The sequence below is a fragment of the Pipistrellus hanaki genome (genome assembly GCF_964339955.1).
Source record: "Pipistrellus hanaki genome assembly, chromosome: 10".
NCBI classification, from domain to species: Eukaryota; Metazoa; Chordata; class Mammalia; order Chiroptera; family Vespertilionidae; genus Pipistrellus; species Pipistrellus hanaki.
In genome coordinates, this window is record NC_140512.1 from 6,708,255 (window position 1) to 6,727,710 (window position 19,456).

The 19,456-nt window shown below is 59.6% G+C and overlaps 1 protein-coding gene across 1 annotated transcript; it reads left to right on the forward strand.

Annotated features, from left to right (window-relative positions):
• Positions 1-5,681: 5,681 nt before the first annotated feature.
• On the forward strand, positions 5,682-8,881 carry EVX1 (even-skipped homeobox 1; the record flags this gene model as incomplete). Its single annotated transcript, XM_084896296.1, has 3 exons — positions 5,682-6,120; positions 7,570-7,823; positions 8,360-8,881. The coding sequence occupies 3 exons, from the start codon at positions 5,682-5,684 to the stop codon at positions 8,879-8,881; spliced, it is 1,215 nt and encodes a 404-aa protein (XP_084752422.1).
• Between the last annotated feature and the right edge of the window lie 10,575 nt (positions 8,882-19,456).

Sequence of the window (19,456 nt, forward strand, 5' to 3'; positions counted from 1 at the left end):
GGGGGGGGTTTGAGCCCTGCTGAGTTTGCCCCTTTCCTTCCCAGATAGCTGCTCCGGGTATCAGTGGCTTGTGATGGTCCGAGAGCACGCCTAGATTTTGTCCCTTAGGCTCTCCAGTGCCAGCTGCTGCAGGACATTTTTTACTTCCCCCCCTGCTTGGGCAGAGCAGGGGGTCCCTCCTCTCCCACACCCCTAAGGGTGGTCCCTGCCTCCCTGCACATTCCCCCCCCCCCCCTGCCGCCTTTGAGCTCTGTTTCAAGAGGGCAAGGCCAGGTCTTCTCCAGGAACTCTCCAAGGGGGTTGGCGGCCATTTTTGTTCTTTACTTTCCTGGATGCCCAAAGCAGGTGACCGGAGGGTAGTTACCTGCGCTGCCCACACCACACATCTGTGAGTTCATTGGGGAATGAGGACAAGGAGGGGGAGGAGGAGGAGGAGGAGGAAGGCTTTGGCAAAGACCACAGTGGTGTGTTTGGAAGGAAAGGCTCAGCGCGATGCCTGGGGATGTCTGTTAGTTCCAGGGAAGCCAGAGGGAAGGGGTGAGGTCCTCACTGCCATGTGTGTGTGGGCCTCTTCTCTGGGTTCAGGTTCCTCAGTTGCAAAATAAGGGTGATTCGGAATATATTCCTCAGGCCTGTTGTGAGGGTAGAAACAGCTAAGCCAGTGAAATGCCCAGAACAGTGACTGCCCTGCATCTCATGTGGGGTTCCGGGCTTCTAGATGGAGTTTCTCCTTGCCCGCTTGGGAAATCATAGGTGGGGCAGGTGAGGACCGTCCTTCCGTGCGTGCGTGCGTGCGTGTGTGTGTGTGTGTGTGTGTGTGTGTGTTTGAGAGAGAGAGAGAGAGAGAGAGAGAGAGAGAGAGAGAGAGAGCTTTCTCTTCTGAGGGCAGGCATGTACTCTCTTTGAGGTGCCCCTGGATGCACCCAGACCCCGGAGAGGGCTGGAGGCTTGTGGAGGGGTGCCTTATGGAGGGTGAAGGCACTGCTGGGTGGGGGGCATCCCTGCGGGCCAGGGAGGGACAAGGCCTGGAAGAAGCATTGGTCCCGGGTCTGACACTCAGCCAGGCCCCGGCCATTTGAATCAAGACCACTGACGACCCTGTCCCGGCGGGAGGAAAGGTCTTTTAAAAGAATATTCTGTAGATCAAACAAGAAATGGGCATCAAGGCCCTTTGTAATAAAAGCAAAATTCAGGACAGCGATGGTGAAGGGAAAAACCCTATGTCATCTCTGCTAGGATGGGAAAGGGGGTGCCTGGGACTTTGGGGAATTGCTCCTGAGGCAGGGGCAAGCCTCCAACGTGAGGAGTCCTCAGGGCTCCAGTCCTGCCCGGGGTCCTCCTGCCCCAGGATGGGCAGGTGATGGATGTGGGGGTGTGGGCTGCCCAGGCCTTAGCCCCCAGCTCCGGCTGCGGAAGCTGCAGGCTTGGGTCCCCAGGAGCCAGGCCAGCAGATGGAGCAGGAAGAGCACGGGCCTGGGGAGGAGGAGGCAGGGGGTCCAGGAAGCACCCTGTTTCCTGTCCCAGAAGCTTGGCCCTTCCATCCAGGAGGTGCAGGGAGAAGGGGGCACTTTGTCCAAACCAGAGTTCCAGAAGCTGCAGGTCCCGCCTGCCTGCAGGACAAACTGCGCTCGGGTCCCCACCGAAGGCCCACACAGCCTTCAGCTCCCTCTGCAGGCGGGGGTGGTGGTGGTGTGTGTGTGTGTGTGTGTGTGTGTGTGTGTGTGTAAGCCGCCAGGTGTGCTGTCCTGCGGGGAAGCCAGGCCTCTGGAGGGGCCCACCCCCAAGTGCCTCTGAGCTCAGGGTTCCCCATGGGCTTCAGCAGCTGCCAGAACCAATTCCAGAAGTGCTCAGCTCCCCCCCCCCCCACGATGCCCGCTGTGGAGACACAGTGGTTGGGGGGAACTTTGAGGGGCTCCCCAGGCTCAAAGATGACCAGGGGCCCAAGATCAAGACCCACAGCCGGCGATGCTTACTGTTGAAAGAGAAGCTCTCTTTGTTCCGGCGTTTTAATAAGTGAAGAGCAAAACCAAATCCTTTCTGGTCCAATTTTTGCTGGCCCTGAAGCAGCCAGCCCAGCTCCTGGGACCCTGTGCCCTGTGCCAGGTCCCGTCGCCCCTTCCATTTGGCGGAGGCTGGTGATGGCCTCTGGGAGGCCGGACATTGGGCTGGAGAAGGTTCTCAGGCACCGACTGTGGCGAACGAGGGTCTGCAGGCCCCTGAGCGCCACTCCCACCCCTGCCGCTGCCCTGCTCTCCCGAGCGGCTTGTCCTCGGAAGCGACCCCAGCAGATGGGATTGGCGCTGTGGTGGCCCAGGCCGGGCTTTCCATTCCATTAACTCACCACCAACACCTCACCTCCACATTGCCCCGTCCTCCTACCTCCCTATGCCCGGCCAGCCCCGGGGAAGCAGAGCCCCGGGCTTTTGAAGTCCCGAGAATTTCAATCCCAGAGGAGCCGCCAGGACCTAAGCTGTCACCCAGTGGGGAGGGACAGCAGGCCAGGTCGTGGGCAGGGCCCCTCCCCTGGGCCCCCAGGAGGTGAGAAGCGTTGGGGGCTGGGCCAGCCCCCCTCAGGCTGCCGGATCACCCCCTCTCCACTGTCATGGGGTCGCCCAGACCTGGCCGCTGTCTGTGACTCTCCGCTGTGGATTTACCTTCCTTTAGGGTCTGTGTTGGGAAAAGCCTTCAGTTCACTGATAACCACGCTGTGAAACTACCCCAAGCCCCCCCCCCCCCAAAAAAAAGTCCTCAGAAAGTGTTTGCACCTACTGCCCCTCCCCCATGTTCTTTTCCTCCAGCCAAAAGCCCAGCGCTCCTCCTCAGGATGCTGGGGGAAGTGACTTTTGGTTAAAATGCCCCCTCCTGTGCGGGCTTGCCACAGGCCCCTAAGGCTGCTGGAAAGGGGAGGGCGGGAGCGGGGGTGGGCGGGATGGAAGTGGGGCCGGGAGGGGGGGGGGGGGGGGGGCTGGTCCCTGAAGCTTCACATCGGAGTCCGGAGGAGGCAGCCGCCTCCCCAGAGAGGCTGTGTCTTGCCTGCAGCCCCTTCCTCCCCGTGGCCAGGAGGAGCCCCTCAGCGGGCCAGCCCGGGAGAAGATGCCAGTGACACCTCTTGATCTCTCAATCCCCCCTTTCATGTGGCGGGGAAGCCCCAGCCGAGGATCAAACGCACAGCCTCCCGCCGAGTGCAAAACGGGGGAGGGGGCCGGTCCTTCTGAGGGCGCCCCGCCCAGGGGAGCTCGTGGGGGGCTCTGCGAGGTGGAGGAGGAGGAGGAGGAAGAGGAGGAGGAAGAGGAGGAAGAGGAGGAGGAGGAGGAGGGCTCCAGGCGAAGGAGGGGGTGGGTGCCCCAGGCCCAGGCTGGGGGGGGGGCACCCCAGGGTGGACAGCGTGCCGCTCCCGCACATGCTGAGGTCTGGCAGGGATGGAAAGGGGAGAGAGCGAGCAGATGGTCCCCAGGCGCTGGCTGCTGGCTGGGAGGAGAGGAGAGAGCGGAGGGGAGGAAAGGGAAGGGGAGGGCGGGACAGAACCCTCACATCCACCGCAGCAAAAGGCTGGGGGATCTGGTCCCTCTGCTCCCAGCCACTCCTCTCACCTTGTAAACACCCCCAGGATTTGGGGGTGGAGGGCTCAGCAGATGGCGGCCTTGGGAGTCCCAGGGGGGATGTCAGTGCGGACAATACCCCCAAATCCCTCCCCGGTAACGGGCGGCATGAATAAGGGGGAGAAGTCGGAAGTGGGAGCAGGAGGAGAACGGTCTTCTCGAAGGCCTGCTCCTGCCACCTCCCCCGCTGGCCACAGACAGGAAGACTGAGGCCGGGAGACGGAGGGAGGAAAAGAAACGGGAGGAGGAGGAGGAGGAGGAGGAGGAGGAGGAGGAGGAGGAGGAGGAGGAGAGAAAAGCAGGCGAGAATAGACAGACAAAAAGATCAGACCGAATAGACAGACAAAAAGATCAGACCGAATAGACAGACAAAAAGATCAGACCGGGCCCTTTCTTTCTGATCCCGGAACGGGGCGTTGTCTCGGGCTCGGAGGGGCAGCCCCAGTGGCTCAGGCTGGGAGGGCTGAGGGTGAAGGAAGGAGCTGGGGGCCTGGCCTCGCCCTGGGGGGAGGGGGGACGCAGCTCACCAGCCTGGCCTGACAGCTGGCTCAGAGCGGGCACCGGTCCCCAAAGGCCCTGGCGGCCCTGCCCTGGGAGAGCCGGGCAGGGGCTGCGGTGGTTAATCCAAAGACACCAATTCCCGGCCCCCCCAGCTCTGCGTGGGGCCCTTTGGTCCTCAGGTTCCCAAGGGCGCCCAGTCACTGGCCACTCACTCCTTCTGGGCGTTTTTGGTGACGTCTCTCTCAGGGCCAAAGGCAGGGGAGGAGGGAACCCTGGGAGTGAGACCTCTGCGAACCCCAATACCTCCGCCCCTGCACTCTGCACCCCCCGCCCAGTGCCTGCTCACCGCGGGGCCTCTGGCGCGCCGCTGCAGGGGCCGCAGCAGGCGGCGCCTCTTCGCTTGAAAAACCTGTTTTTTTGGGAATTCGTTGACGCTGGATGAAGACCTTAACATACGGGCAAGAAAAGGCCACTCTCAGAACGACTCCCCACCCTACATACCTGACGTGCGGGCAAGGCCCAAGCCAGTGGGAGGCGATTCCTTCTAGAACAGGCGCGCCTGCAGGTCCAGCCGGGCAGTGGGAACCTTTAGGCCACCTGGAAGGGGAGGGGGAAAGAAAATAATAATAATAATAATAATAATAATAATAATAATAATAAGCAAACCCTGTGGGTCAGCAGCCAAGGCGGGTTTTTAAAGAAAAAAATTTAAGACCTGTATCTCTAGCCCCGTGGGGAAGAAAAACAGCCACGGTGGGTCCCAGGAGGAGGGAGGTGGCCGGGGTAGGGGGTGGGGGAGGAACAGAGGAGAGCATGGATACCCCAGGTTCAAGCTCCGCAGGCAGCCCGGGGAGGGGCGGACTAGGATGTCCCGTCTGTCGCTTCCAAAAAGCCCCTGGAGCCGCAGAGGTTGGTTCCCGGGGCTGGGCGGTGGCAATCATGCCCGGAGCAGCGAGCCTGGTGACTCGGCCTAAATCAGGGGTATGGGTTCTCTTGTCTGTGTCCGATCAAGGCACCAAGCTAAGAAAACCAAAGCCGAGGCAACGATAAAAAAAAATCCAAAAAAATCAAACGCGTATTCCATTCCCGATCCGCAGCCCTGCGGTCCGGGAGGCAGGCACGCAGCGGCGCGGTGGCCGCGGCCCCCCGAGTGCCGCCTCCGCCCGGGTCCCGCTCCGCGCGCCGCTCCGCTCACACCCTCCGCCCCGCGCGGCGCGGCCACACCTGGCGCATCACCGCCGACCATTAGCGCGGCGCTTTCATCTCGGCGGCGGCGGCCGGCTATTTATCCCCGCGCTCCGGTGGCGTCACGGCGGTACTGTAATGACGCCCGCGGCGGCGGGATGACAGCTTAGAAGACGGGGGCCATGGGGCTCCCTCCCAGAGGCGGCGCGGCGCAGAGGAGCGGGCGCATCACAAGGTGACCCCGCTCCCCGCTCCCGCTCCCCGCGCCGCCCGCGCCCGGCCCGCCGCCGGCTCCTTCTCCCCCCGCAGCCCGATCGGCCGGACCCTCCGGGGACCCGGGGAGCCGGGGGCTCGGAGCTCGCGCGGGGCTCCCCCCTCCCTCCGGGGGCGTCTGGGATGGAGAGCCGGAAGGACATGGTTATGTTTTTGGACGGGGGGCAGCTTGGCGCGCTGGTGGGCAAGAGGGTCTCCGGCTTGTCCGAAGCCGCGGGCGGCGCGCTGCCGGAGCCGCCCGAGAAGACGGGGCCCCGCGGCTGCCGGAGCCCCCGGGCCGGGCCCGCGGCCTCCCGGGAGCGCGGCGGGGCAGGCCCGGAGGAGGAGCCGGCGGACGGGCCGGCGGGAGGCGCGGCGGGGCCGGGCGCCGAGCCGCGGGCGGCGGGGGCAGCGGGGGCGGCCGCGCTCGGCCCCGGGCCGCCGGCCCCCTCCGCCGCCGACAGCATCTCGGGCCCGGGGCAGCCCAGCAGCTCGGACACGGAGTCGGATTTCTATGAAGAAATCGAGGTGAGCTGCACCCCGGACTGCGCCACGGGGAGCGCCGAGTACCAGCTCAGCAAAGGTAGCCACCGCCCCCTCCCCGGCCTCCCGCCGCGCCCACCTTCCCCTCAGCCCTGCGGGGAAGCCAGGGGCTCCCTCTCCCCGGGCAGGGTGGCGGGGACCCCCTGGAGCCATGCGCCCCTGCTCTCTGCGCCCCCGGGGGGGTCTCCCTCTGCGCTCTGGCTTTGGCGGGACTGAGGGTGACAGCTCGGCTCTGGGGGTGGGGGAGGAGGGAGACGAAAGCCCTGGGCTTGAGGGGGATGTGAAAGGCACCCCAACCCCCCAGAGTTTTGTGGTTCTGCTTCAACTGCCTCTGGGAGATACCTTCCCCGGGCTGAGGGAGATCAAACGCGGGGCCCGGCGGTTAGGGGCTGGCGGGGTGTAAGGCGCATCCCGGCGCGGAAGCGGGGAGTCCATAAAAAACCGTAAAATCCAGGCTGGCCCGGGCCGCCTGGTGCTGGGGCCCTCCGACCAGTTTGCACGTCGGTCAGAGGTCCGAATTACCTTGTCACTTCCCTGGCTCGGTGGCGCCAGGTCGGAAATGGTCCCAATGATCTAATTGCCTTTGGTCTCCGGTTGCATTTGAAAAGGCAGCGCTCCGGCCCGCCCCCTCCCCCTGGCCTTCCCGGTCCGCTGCTCCACCCCAAGGAAAGGGAGCTGCAGGGGGCCGCGCCCCACCCTCCGCTGGGCTAGGCCCAAAGCAGGGGGCTGTCACTTGAATCGGAGACCCCCTCCCTGACCAGGGGCTAGTGTGTGTGTGTGTGGGGGGGGGGGGGCCGGGAAGGAGCTGATGATCAGCCGGGAGGAGTCTCCCTGAGAGGGTGGCAAGCTGGAGCGCCCACCAGCAGACTCCCCCACAGGCTGCTGCCGGGGAAGAGCCTGCTACGGAAGGAAACCACCCTGGCCTTGGCGCCAGCTCCTGGTAGAGCACTACACTCACCCATCCCGCCTCCCCGGACTCCCACCACACATGGCCTCAGAACAGCCCTGCTCCCTCAGCCACCCTCAGGTGCCAGGGCATCGAACACACTGCCATGCCATCCGTGCAACACATGCTGCACACAAAAGCGAGAGGCCAGTCCGTGCCCAGCATCCCACAATGCACTCGGACCGGAGCCCACCGTGCTCCAGCGGAGGATGCATGTCAGCCCACTTGCCCGCCAGACACGCACAGCTAGCCCGCTGCTGGCAACGGCAAACTGAGCATCTCCTCTGTGCCCGGGGCAGGTGCCTGGAGGGGCGGGGGGACGGGTCTGGGCTTGTACCGCAGGCCATTCAGGCCCAGGCCGCTACCTGCTCCTCTGAATGGTGAGCCCCGTCCTCCCTTTCTGGTCCTCGAAGCCCCCAGCTCCCCGGCAGAAGCGGTTACTGAGCGGGTGGGGGTTACCTCTGCACCCGAATCCACAGCCCCACATCAGCGGCCTTTCTGTCTGTTGTGTTGCGCTTGCCCTTGGCTCTGGGCTCCCTGCAGGGCCGGGCTCGGAGGCGCTGACCGGCAGCCCCAGCGGCGGCGGCGAGGCCCCCAAGAGCGGCGGCGGCGGCGGCGGGGGCTCGCAGGGCGGCCTGGCCTGCAGCGCCAGCGACCAGATGCGCCGCTACCGCACCGCCTTCACCCGCGAGCAGATCGCGCGGCTGGAGAAGGAGTTCTACCGGGAGAACTACGTGTCCAGGCCGCGGAGGTGCGAGCTGGCGGCCGCCCTGAACCTGCCCGAAACCACCATCAAGGTATGCGCTCCGGGCGGGAGAGGGGCGCCCTCCGCAGCAGGCAGCACCCTGCCCGGGCCGGTGTGCGGGCCGGGAACCGGGGCTGCGGCTGCGGGGCCAGGCCTGGTGCGGCGCCTGGGGCAGCTTTACCTCCCACAGTCCGGGGCGGCCCGGCTGCCAGCGGTCTGCTCTGTCCCTTCCGCGCCCAATGCACAGCGGGTGGGTGCCTGCGACGTGACAGGGAGAGCGACTGGGAGGGGGTGCCCCAGGCCCGGGGAGTCCCTAGTCCCCCACAGCGCACTGGGCCGGGTTCCGGCAGCCGGGGAGGCCGGCAACCCTGGGGGACTGAGCCCTGGGGGATTCGGGCAGCCGGGGAGGGGGCAGGACAAACCTGGGGTCCCTCTGAGCCCCTCCTGGGGGGTTCGGGCAGCCGGGGAGGGGGCAGGACAGACCTGGGGTCCCTCTGAGCCCCTCCTGGGGGGCTCCAGCTCCGGGGGCGGCGGTGGGGGGCTCTGCACCCCGGGCTGCGGGGCCCCCAGCTGCGCCTCTGCCCGCAGGTGTGGTTCCAGAACCGGCGCATGAAGGACAAGCGGCAGCGGCTGGCCATGACGTGGCCGCACCCGGCCGACCCCGCCTTCTACACGTACATGATGAGCCACGCGGCGGCCGCGGGCGGCCTGCCCTACCCCTTCCCGTCGCACCTGCCGCTGCCCTACTACCCGCCCGTGGGCCTGGGCGCCTCGGCCCCCGCCTCGCCCTTCGGCGGCCCGCTGCGCCCGCTCGACACGTTCCGCGTGCTGTCGCCGCCCTACCCGCGGCCCGAACTGCTGTGCGCGCTGCGCCACCCGCCGCTCTACCCGCCCGCGCACGGCCTGGGCGCCGCGGCCGGGCCCTGCTCCTGCCTCGCCTGCCACAGCGGCCCCGCCAACGGGCTGGCGCCCCGCGCCGCCGCCGCCGCCTCGGACTTCACCTGTGCCTCGTCCCGCTCGGACTCCTTCCTCTCCTTCGCGCCCTCCGTGCTCAGCAAAGCGTCCTCCGTGGCGCTGGACCAGAGGGAGGAGGTGCCCCTGACCAGATAAGGGGCTGCCCGCGGGCTGCGGCTCCAGGACGCCCCGTGGAGGACTCAGCCAGCACCCCTCCCGCCCCCTGAGCTCCGAGGGGAAGGAAGGGGCCCCGAAAAGCACCACCAGGACTCCGCCTGGAGGATGGGATGGGACTGCCGGAAGCCGCCTCGGATGGCCCGTTAGGGCAGCAGGAATGGGACGGGGAGGGGGCGGCAGAGGCTGAGGACCTTCCTCTGGGGCGCCCCTCTTTGCCATTCTTCATCGGACCCACTGCCCCTAACCCGGGTGGAGGCCTTGGCTCCAAAGCTAAACCAACTTAGCAGCAAGAGCAACCCTCAGCCCCACCCCACCCCCCCTCACACCCTTCCTCCCCTCACCTGGGACACCCCACCCCCAAGTCAAGCGCAAGCACTGGAAGGGGACTTGCTGTCTCTAAACAAAACGCTGTGTGTGCAGCGCAGGTAGGGACTAGTCCCCGCCAGCTTTCCCGGCGTGGCAAGGGTGGTGGATGGCCATGCACAGCCTTCGAGGGGAGTGAGAGCATGTGCTGCCTCCAGAAGCCTGGCCCTCCATGGCCCTGGGCACTCGCTGGCCTTCCTGGAGCCTCACTGGCACCACGGCTTCTGGTCCTGCCGTTTCCTAGCACCTGATCTCTCCTCACTCCGAGCTTCTGGATGGCTCTCAACTCGCAACTCCGTCTCCAACCCCCACCCGCCACCACCCGCAGCACTTTCTGTTCTAAGGCTGGTAGGGAGGCTGCAGACACCCCCACCCCCACCCCAGGAGCCCTTGGCCCAGCACATGCTGATCAGTGAGTGATGTGTGAGGAGGGTTTTGAATGTTGAATGTATAATGATGATCGCCACGCAGCCAGCCAGAGCTGGGCTGTTAACAAGGCGCCGGGGAAGAGCTTAGGGAGCGGGCCTCACCCCCTCCCTCGGTATCTGGAGGCAAATTAGAGGCGATTTCCAGCCTCTGCCGGCACCAGGAGCTCTCCGGCCCGCCCATTTGTGTGTGGCTTTTTACATCATCCTTCCTCTCGTCCTCCCCAGGTGTCAATGGAGCCCGACTTCCAGATAACTAGTGGGAGCTCCTGCACCTGTCCTTCCCCTTCCCCGGGGTCTGCGTGGCGCCACCCCCAAACGCTCACCCCCACACTCATTCCTGCAGCCGGTGTGTGAGAACCAGCAGACCGGTGACCCCCATGCAAGCTCTGCTCCGGCTGGGAGGCAGGGGCTCCTTCGGTTTGGTTTTCCTTTGAAGCCCAAAGAGTTCGCTGTTACAATTTGTTGACCACATCGCAATAAAAGCCGGACATGGTTCTCACGTTAGCATTTTAGTTTTTTTGGCAGCTGGCAGTGGCTTGACTGCTTTGGAACTGCCATCCAGCCACTCCAGGCTTGGGCAGGGAAGGAACCAAGAGCTGGAGCCACAGACAGAGCCCCTCACATCTCTGCTGGCATGGGCTGGCTCCTCGCAGGCATGGCACCGGGCATGGCACAGAGGCGGAGACGGCAGGCCCCACACTGCCCGGAGTGCGTGTTCCCTTATTCTGTGCGTGGCGGGAGCCTTCCGGGGTGAACCTGGCAGAGCACTGACCCACCTGGTGCTCTCCCCTGAGATGCTTCCTTCTCCGCTTGCTCCAACCCTTTGAGGAAAGGTGACTCTGGGCTGTGGTTTTTCCTGGCCCCTTTTGCCAACCAAGTAGAGATGAATGAGGCAGGGGGTGTGGAACTGGGTCTGGACATTAGGGGTCGGGAGATGAGGGATGGAAGGATCTGAACCATCCTCAAACAGACAGTCATCTCCAAGGATGGATTTCTGGGCTGACAGGGCCAGACTCAGCAGCCACCTCACTCCTATCCTCTGTCACCACGGAAGGGCCACGTGGCTGCTTCTGACGTCCGGCTCCAGCAGGCCGGGTCCTCCGTGGGGGTACCCATGGCAGGTGTGGGCGCCTCCATTGGCCTTCATCCTCCTCTGAGGCCCAGGGCAAACCTTTCTGCCCACAGTGTGCCTACCCTCCCCAGCACCGCCCTGCGCTGAGATGCCCAGCACCACCCTGCGCTGAGATTACCAGCAGCCTCCTCGCCCCGCCCGCCCCGCCCCGCCCCTGCCAGCTCCGGAAGCCCGGCCTGGGGCTCCCAGTGCCAAATCCCGGCAAATCCCGCGGTTACTTCGAGTTGCGCCAAGAGATTGCTTGCGACAGGTAAATGGGCTGCGGGTTGCCGTAATGCCAGGCGTATTTTCAGTTAATAGGGAGGGAAAATGAGGTGTCTGCAGCGATATTGGAAAGTACAAGATCGATGATCCGGCCTCGTGTCCAATCAGCAGCCTTTAATTGACTGTATTTTCTGGGTAATTGAGCCTCTCTTCCTCCAAATTGAAGCGGAAGATGTAACAATACATCTTGCCAGGAGGAATTACTCATTACTTCATAATGAAAGTTCCCTTTTGCCAAGGTTTGCGGTTTGGCGCCGGGCACCGCTTCTCCCACCCCCTCCCCCACCCGTGCACCTGAAAACAGGTTTGCCCGCCTGCAGCTGCGGCCACAAGTGGCCTGAGACCTCCCTGGGGGGAGGCGGAAGCGGAGATAACCATGAATAAGACACCGCCCCTCCACAACGCAGCCACTTCACCTGTAAAATGGTATTATCGTTACCATTTTTCAATATTCTAAACCCCTCCATTTAGCTTTGCCCCGCTTCCGTCCCATTTTGCAGGTGGGAAAACAGAGGCTCCTGATGAGTGAGTGGCCCGTTCAGCTTTGAATTTCACGCTCCGGCTTCCTCTCCCTCGTCCTGAGCCGCTTTGGGGCCCACAGGTCACGGTCACCCCTCACCAAGCCTGACACCTCACTTCCCACTCCCACTCCCTGGGCTCCTCAGCCCGGGGGAACCAGCAGGGCAGGCTCTGGTGGCCAAGACCCGCGCTCCATCTTGGCCAGCCCGGCCAGCCGCCCCGCAGCCCCGTGTGGTGCGTGCTCAGCGCTGGCCGTCGCTCGCTTGTTAGCGGGTGATTGATTGCCTTATTAAAGCGTGTTCTTGTAAGTGTGACCAAACTGATTGCATTGCATATGTTTGGGATAATGCTCATTTTAAACAACAGGATAGAGGGGATGAGCTCGGCAGACGAAATGATTCTGGCCAGCAGCTCCCTAACTCTGGCATGAAATTGCCCAGTTACATAGCAAATCACTTGGTTCCTCCAACCCGGTCCCCATTTTTTACCCCCTGGCCTGCGGTTTGACCAAGTCCCGCAATGTGGTGTGCCCGGCTTCCCTGGTGACCACAGGGGCCCTGTCTTCCCAGCCAAGAACCCCCACACCCCGCAGCCCAGACACCCAGTCCCCTGCCCGCATCCCAGGCAGAGGGAAGAGGGGCTCAGGACCCACCCTTTTGCCCTAGGCCTCCTGGGGAACGTGGCCCTAGGCGTCCTTGCAAATGGGAGCCTAGTCCCCTCAGCAAATCGCACATCTCTCAATTCCCCCTCCCGGCCTTCCCCCAACCTGTCCCTAAAGTGCAAAAGACCCTTTTGTTTCCCAGGCTTCTCCGCTCGCTCGGTTGCTCCCATTATTCCTCCACTGAGGAACCCCGCCACCATATGTCCGCCTAGGAGCGGGGGTGTCACAGCGGACAATTGTGGGGGTGGCCAGACGGGTGGCACTCTCCTAGCGGGAGAGCTTTTCTTAGCGCCCTCTCTATTCACATGGCCCCGGAGCGAGAGAGCGAGGGTAGGAGATCTGCGTGGTGGGGAGGGAAAGAAGGTTGGGGCAAAATATTGGGATTTTTTGCTGAGACCGGTTTGACTCAGTGGATAGAGCATTGGCCTGCGGACTGAAAGGTCCCAGGTTCGATTCTGGTCAAAGGGCATGTACCTTGGTTGTGGGCACATCCCCGTAGGGGGTGTGCAAGAGGCAGCTGATCGGTGACTCTCTCTCATCGATGTTTCTAACTCTCTTTCCCTCTCCTCCTCTCTGTAAAAAAATCAATAAAATATATTTTTAAAAAATATTGGGATTTCCCCCCTCCCCTCTAATTGCTATCTCCTCAAGCAATCTTAGCGCCGGGTCCTCTGTCTGCCTGGCCGGCCTTCATCCGCTCCAGTCGACTTGCAGGGGAGCCGAGCTGCAGGCAGATTGAACTTCCTGAGGGACCTTTGGGATACACGGGGATTCTGATTTGTTCAAGATGATGGCGGTCATCGGGCCGCCCCAGACCCGATGCCACTCTTTGGGGGTCATCTGCAAGTGCAGTCACAGGCACTCGTTGGCCAGCCCCAGCCAGAATGCAGCGTCTGGAGAAGCAACTGGCTGTAAACGGCAGGTTTCCTCCAGCACTCAGCGCATCCCAGGCTCTGCGGGGGCAGGCGCCTCAGACCGCACCAGGGCCAAACCAGGGCCCAGCTCGCCATTTGGGCCAGCTTGAGAGCCCCCCGAAATGTTGACCCTTAGGGGGGACAAAAAGCCAACCGCAAGACGGGTGCTACCATCTGCAAAGCAAACAGAAACGCAAAGTCGTTTCCAAAAGTGCCTTCTCAGCAAATAAGTATGAGCAGGAGCAGGAGAGAGAGAGAGAGAAAGATTGCCACTTAAAAATAACATGAAAGCATTAAGTAATTATTTAAAACAAGGATGTTTAGAAAAATATTTGTATTTATTGCAGCTGCTCAATTGGCCTCGTTAAAGTCGGCAAGCATTTAAATTGTGTTACAATCTCATTTAAATCCCCTCCGTTCCAGCAGGCTGAAGAGCTTGAATAGACCAATCACTTCATAATGATGATGAATGAGAAATTAATTCAGATACAAGCAAGACAATTTAGGCCTTCATCTGTTTAAATAGCCTTCCGATATTATTCGCGATCGCGGGTCACAGATTGAATCAATTGTCCAATCTTGTGAAAGTCATATCCTTGCATCTTCATCCAGATTATTTATAGCGCAGCGAGGGCTGCTGAAAGGTATACGCTGTTAACAGGGACAATTACTTAAAGGGAAGCGTTTATAAAATGGAAAACAAATGCCGGGGTTAGAGACAAATGGGATCAAAAGCAGCCATTCCAATCTGGCTCCCCGCCGGACGGGAGCGGGCGCGGCTCCCGCGGGGCGCGGGGCGCTGGGGCCTCCCAGGTGAGGCCGGGTCCGCGGGGAGCGCCCGGGCGGCAGCCCTGCTCCCCGGCCAGCCTCGACCTCGTGGCCCCGGGTGGAGCAGAAACCGCCGCCAGGCCCCCCGGCGGCAGACGGGGCCCCTCCCGTCTCAGGGCGGCGCCCCAGCAAGCCGCCCCCGCGCGTGGCCCTGGGTGCCGGGGTCCCGGCCTCCACCGGGCACAGCCCGGGTCCAAGCGCCCAGGCCATCGGCCCAGAGGTCCGCAGGCCTCGCTGAGCGCAGGGGCGAAGGTTCTGGGAGGTCCCCGGAGGCCCAGCCTCCTCTTAGAACCCCCGCTTCCTTAGGGCGCCCCCCCCCCCTGTTCCTGAACGGAAAGCGCGCCGGGGTCGCTGCGCATAGAATTGGGCCTAGACCCCCCTCTAGGCCGGCTTCTGGGGCGCCTTCAGGCCTTCAGCAGCGTCCCGTTCTCCAAAATAAAAAGAGAATAAAAAGAAGCGCCCATCCTCCCCAGTCTCCTGAAGTACCCGCTCCCGGGGAGGCAGTTCCCGCCGTGGTCACCCCGCGCCTCGAGGTAGCCCAATGCTGGCGGGCGGCCAGCGGGACTTCGGGGTGACCTGTGCCCGCTCCCCCCCCCCCCCCCCCTCAGCCCGGCCAGGCAAAGACCCAGAAACGTGTGATAGGGATGGGTTTGCTCCCCTCCCATCCCAATGGTGCAGCGTGCTGAGCTGGAGCTGAGCGCCGCATCTACGCGGGCTCCGGCCCCGCGGGGAAGCGGAGCCTTCGGCGGAGGCGCTCTGCGGGGCCGGGAGCGATGGGCCCGGAGCGGGGAGCCGGGAGCCGGGAGCCGGGAGCGGGAACGGGCGGTGGATGCGGGGCCATAACCGGAGCGGGAGGCTCCGGCGAGGATGGCGCGGCGGCCACGAGGCCCCGCACGCGCGCCCTCCCGGCAGGCAGCGTCGAGGTGCTGTGTTTTCGTTTTTTTGTTTTTTTCTCCTTCCTCCGTATTTCTGTTTTGAAACAAAAGCCCAACTAATGGACTCCCGGCGCTGCGAGGACCCGCTCCCGGGAGCGACTTTGATGCATCGCTGTCCAATTAGCGGTTTAATTGGTGTCCTCGGGGACGGGCCGCCCGGAGCCGGACGCAGCTCCTCCCGCCGCTGCTGCAGCTGAAAAGGTAAAATTCACCGCGCGCTGCAGCGGCCCCGGGGAGCCCGCGCCGGGGAGGGAGGCAGGGGAGGCAGGGAGATCCAGCTCAGTCTGGCCGGGCCCAGACCCTGCGGCCCAGGGGAGGTGGGTAAGGGTCCGATCACCGGGTCTCCGCTCGGTGGGGCCTGGCGGGAAGGCTCCCGGGCCCAGCTGCTGAGGATTAAGGATCTGCTCACAGAAAGGACAGGGGAGAGCGCATTGTCTGCAGAAGCCCACTCCATGCGGTCTCTCGTTCGTTAATAATGGCTGTTTGTTAACAAGGATGCGGAGGTTAAATAATCCGGGTGGAAGATTAAACGCGGTGCCTCATCCAGACGCTGCGAGCAGACTGGGCGGGAGCCACTGGCGGGCTGGAGCCGGGAGGATGGCAAGGAGCCCTGCATAGAGGGGGGAGGTCTGTGGTCCCTTTTCAGGGTGTCCCCACAAAGCCAGCACAGGCCCACCCCCTAGGTGTGTGAACAGAAAAACCATAAAGGAACCAGCCCCAATGGCGTGTGGGTGTCAGACCGTGGAGGTCTGAAATGGAGGCCTGAAGGAGGGCTCTCTTTGAGGGCTCTCTGCAGCCTCCCAGGCCCTCCAAGGTCATGCGTCTGGGAAGTCAGGGGCACTGGTACCACATGGGTCACACTGCGTTGTAAGATAGAAGATGAAGTTAGTTGTAGCTTGGGCTCTGCCCCTAAAATAGCTGTGCCATCTGTATTGCCCTGTTTTCCTAGCTTCATTCTCCTCCAGTATAAGGTGGGCAGGAGGCACGGCTTGATATAGATGACATATAACATTTCCGTTCCTTTCCTTCAGCTCACACCAGCGTTAGGGATGTGAGCACCTGTCAGATACTCTGTCTCCACCCTGCCTTGGAGGGTTCAGTCAAGGAGGATTTTGGTCAGCATATATTTGAGAGCCTACTACAGGCCAGTCACTGTGCAATGTATATTCTCTAGCTGTGAGAGTAGAATATCCATTTGTATGTCCCTGAGTGGTGGCGGTGGTGGTGGTAGTGATGGTGGTAGTTGTAGTAGTGGTAAAGGTGGAGGTAGTGGTGGAGATGGTGGTGGTGATGGGGGTGGTAGTGGTAGTGGTGATGGTGATGGTGGTAGTGGTGAAGGTGGTGGTGGAGATGGTGGTGGTGATGGTAGTGGTGAAGGTGACTTTAGTCATGGAAGGTTTCAGTGCTGGCTTCACATTAGAATCAACTGCCCTAAACCAGCTGGATCTGACTCTCGGAAGTGGAGGTCTGGACATCTGCAGTTTTCAATGTTCCCTTAGGTGGCCCTTTTCCCTGGTGTAAGTGAAGACTGAGAAGCACTGGGGAACGAAAAGCACAAGCTCGCAAGTACTCAGTCAATTCTATTCATTGTAACTGAACTGAGGAAAGGAGTGGGGTCTCTTTTTTATCTTTAAATATACACGATCCACTAACCCAAATTTTAGTAGTTTGGACATACTACATAACTAGGACATTTCAGAGCCAGGAGTGACCCTCTAGGACTTTTAGCCAAACTATTTCCCTTTGTGGGTTTTTATTTTATTTTAGTTTCCTGTAGGTAACATGGGCCTGGTCTGGCTACTGTAGACTTAGAGCAGTCACAGGATGTTGCATAGGAAATACGCCACCTCTGCTCTCAGTCTGTTTTGATGTCAATGTTGGGTGACTGCACATTTCTTTCGTATCTCGCTGGGGCAGTGCTCACATGTCCCTATCCGAAGGCCCACGCTGTTTCCTGGGCGCGCCAGGACCTTCACTGGAAGCTGCCCTTCCCCCTGCACATCCCTGGGGCCAGCCACTGAAATCAGTGAAAGGCAGGGCGCCGAGGAGAACAGGGTGAGGGACACTCTCACTTAGATGCTACCTCACCAAACTAGCAGGAAGGAAGTACAGAGGAGGAGCCGCAGCTCCCGGCAGGCGCCAGGGGGAAGCGTGCACATTGTGCCCGGAGTGAGGTTTGGGTTGGGGGAGGGGCCCTGGGCCAGGGCCACCAGAACTGGCCAAGTGACTTTGGGAATCATGGTTGTTTCAGATCAGAGATAAGGTTTGGGGGTGACAGTGACTCTAAAAGAAATATGGGTGAAAATAATCCTGCACTCCAAAGAGAATCTCTAAAATTCCAGGAAAGTGCTCTTAGCACTGTCTGAATAGGGTTGGCTTCTGAATTGCCATGATACCCGTGCAAAACAGTCAATAATTCTACTTTCTGCGGGGGGAAAAAGTTTTTTTTTTTTTAATATATAGATTTAAAATATATATATATATAGATTTAATTCAATGCATACATAGTAATTCTTAAAGAACCAGAGACATCTTGGTAAGGATGCTTTCTCTCTGCTGCCATGGCCAGAGGCTTGCCCTTGCTGGGATATCTGGGTCAGATCACAGGAATAACAAGGAAAGGAAGGAGAAGAGAGTACAACTGTGTGTCTCAGTAAACCACTCAAGCCACAGAGCGGGCTGGGAAGACAGGCAACACCACTTGGGTCTGGAGGCCCACACTTTGGGTTTGAGCTCATTGTGTAAAGTGTGCAAGCTCTTGGTCACTCAGAATTCCCTAGAGGAGTCACTGATCATACCCCTAGAATATACTGATGGCTCTCTCCCAGATCTGGTGCCCTTTTACTAAATTAGAATTGCCATTTGGCCTTCTGAAAATCTCTCTTATTTTATTCACAGCAGGGCTTTAGTAAGATGTGACAATGGATGGGTGCTCCCCTAGTTTCACTGCATTTCCTGTTCATGGAGGAATTAGGCTGTGGATAAAAGAGCAGGAGCACCACAGAAAGTTAAGTGACGTCACAGGACGGCCTGTTGGAGGGTGGACATTCTGTTGTATGGACTGTTCTGTTTGTATGTTACAGGATTGCCTCTCTCTGGTTTGAAGGATGGAGTGAGAGGGTTATACAGGAGGGAAGGATGGAGTGAGAGGGTTATAAGAAATCAAAAGCCTGACACAGTCCTAACAAATAGGAGGTTCTGGGTTTTGTTGTGGCATGTGTTGGTTTCCTGGGCTATTTGTTAGGACTGTGTCAGGCTTTTGATTTCTTAAACTTTGCATTTCTTATAATCTCCACTTCCCATGACCCCTCTCCTCACAATACCAACCAGTAACAGTCTCCAAATCAGTTTCCATCATAGTAGGATGGGTTTCACAAAACCCTTTCAAATGTATTAGAAGCTTTTTAAGAGACAGTTTCTACTGAAGGATAGTTGTGAATTTAACTGAATTCTGCATTCTTTTCTTTTCAATTGCAGTTGACATATATCATTATATTCGTTTCAGGTGTATACCCCAGTGATTAGACAATACATAACTAAGTGATCATCCCCATATTTAATATAGTATATACAATATTAGGTTTACAGTTTGGTATACACAAAAGAAGGTTTACAGTTGTTTGTATGGAAAAATAATTAATAAATAATAATACAAGAGTAAACTCGGTATTTCATGTACTCACAACTGTAAACCTACTTTTGCCCCCGCCTGTACATTTTTCGATGTGTGGTATAGGTTTGCCTAGTGGTGAATGGTATTGTATATCAGTGATGATTTTTAGATTGATTCCTATCTTCAGTGATCAACTGTGGACCCCTTAATTTTTCTCTACATCCGTGAAGTCCCAGTTTCATAAAGGCCTAGTTTTGCCCTTTTTCTACAATGTAATTTGTAGACATTGTGCCTAAGAAATTGCTGTGACTCACACAGTGAGTTTTTAAATGCTTCACTGATGGATAATCTTGTTGGGTAAAGGAAGTTGCCTTGGTTATTGGCTAATTTACAGGGATTAGAACAAATTCTGTGCTTTATTCTTTCCTCCCTTCGAAGTCAATTATTCCAACCTCAGGGCAAAGCAGCACATTCTTGGGAGAAGGGGTATGTGAAATAGCCTCATTTTTGGCTCTCTGCGGGCACTCTGCCTTTAATCCCATTTTTCAGGCCTTGTCTCATCTCCCATCACCTTGAATCATAGGATAGATACACTGGGCCCTAACAGTGCTCTATGGATGGAGTGAGGGTAACTTATTTCCAAAATTCTGTTTATCAGTTACTTGATACAGAACAGTAGGTCAGTGTGCATGTTGATTTTGTGGAAGGTGAAACATTGATGTTGATTTTTCTGGAAGGTGAAAACTTAAGTTTCTTCAGTCTGTTTATTTCAGAGGAAAATGTTTACCTCAGAAGCTAAAAATGAGCCCAGTTAAAATGAATATTCATGTAAGAGCGTTAAATGGCTTTCAAAGAGTTAAATCTTAACAGAGTACCTTCTCTTTTCAAGGAGTTTAA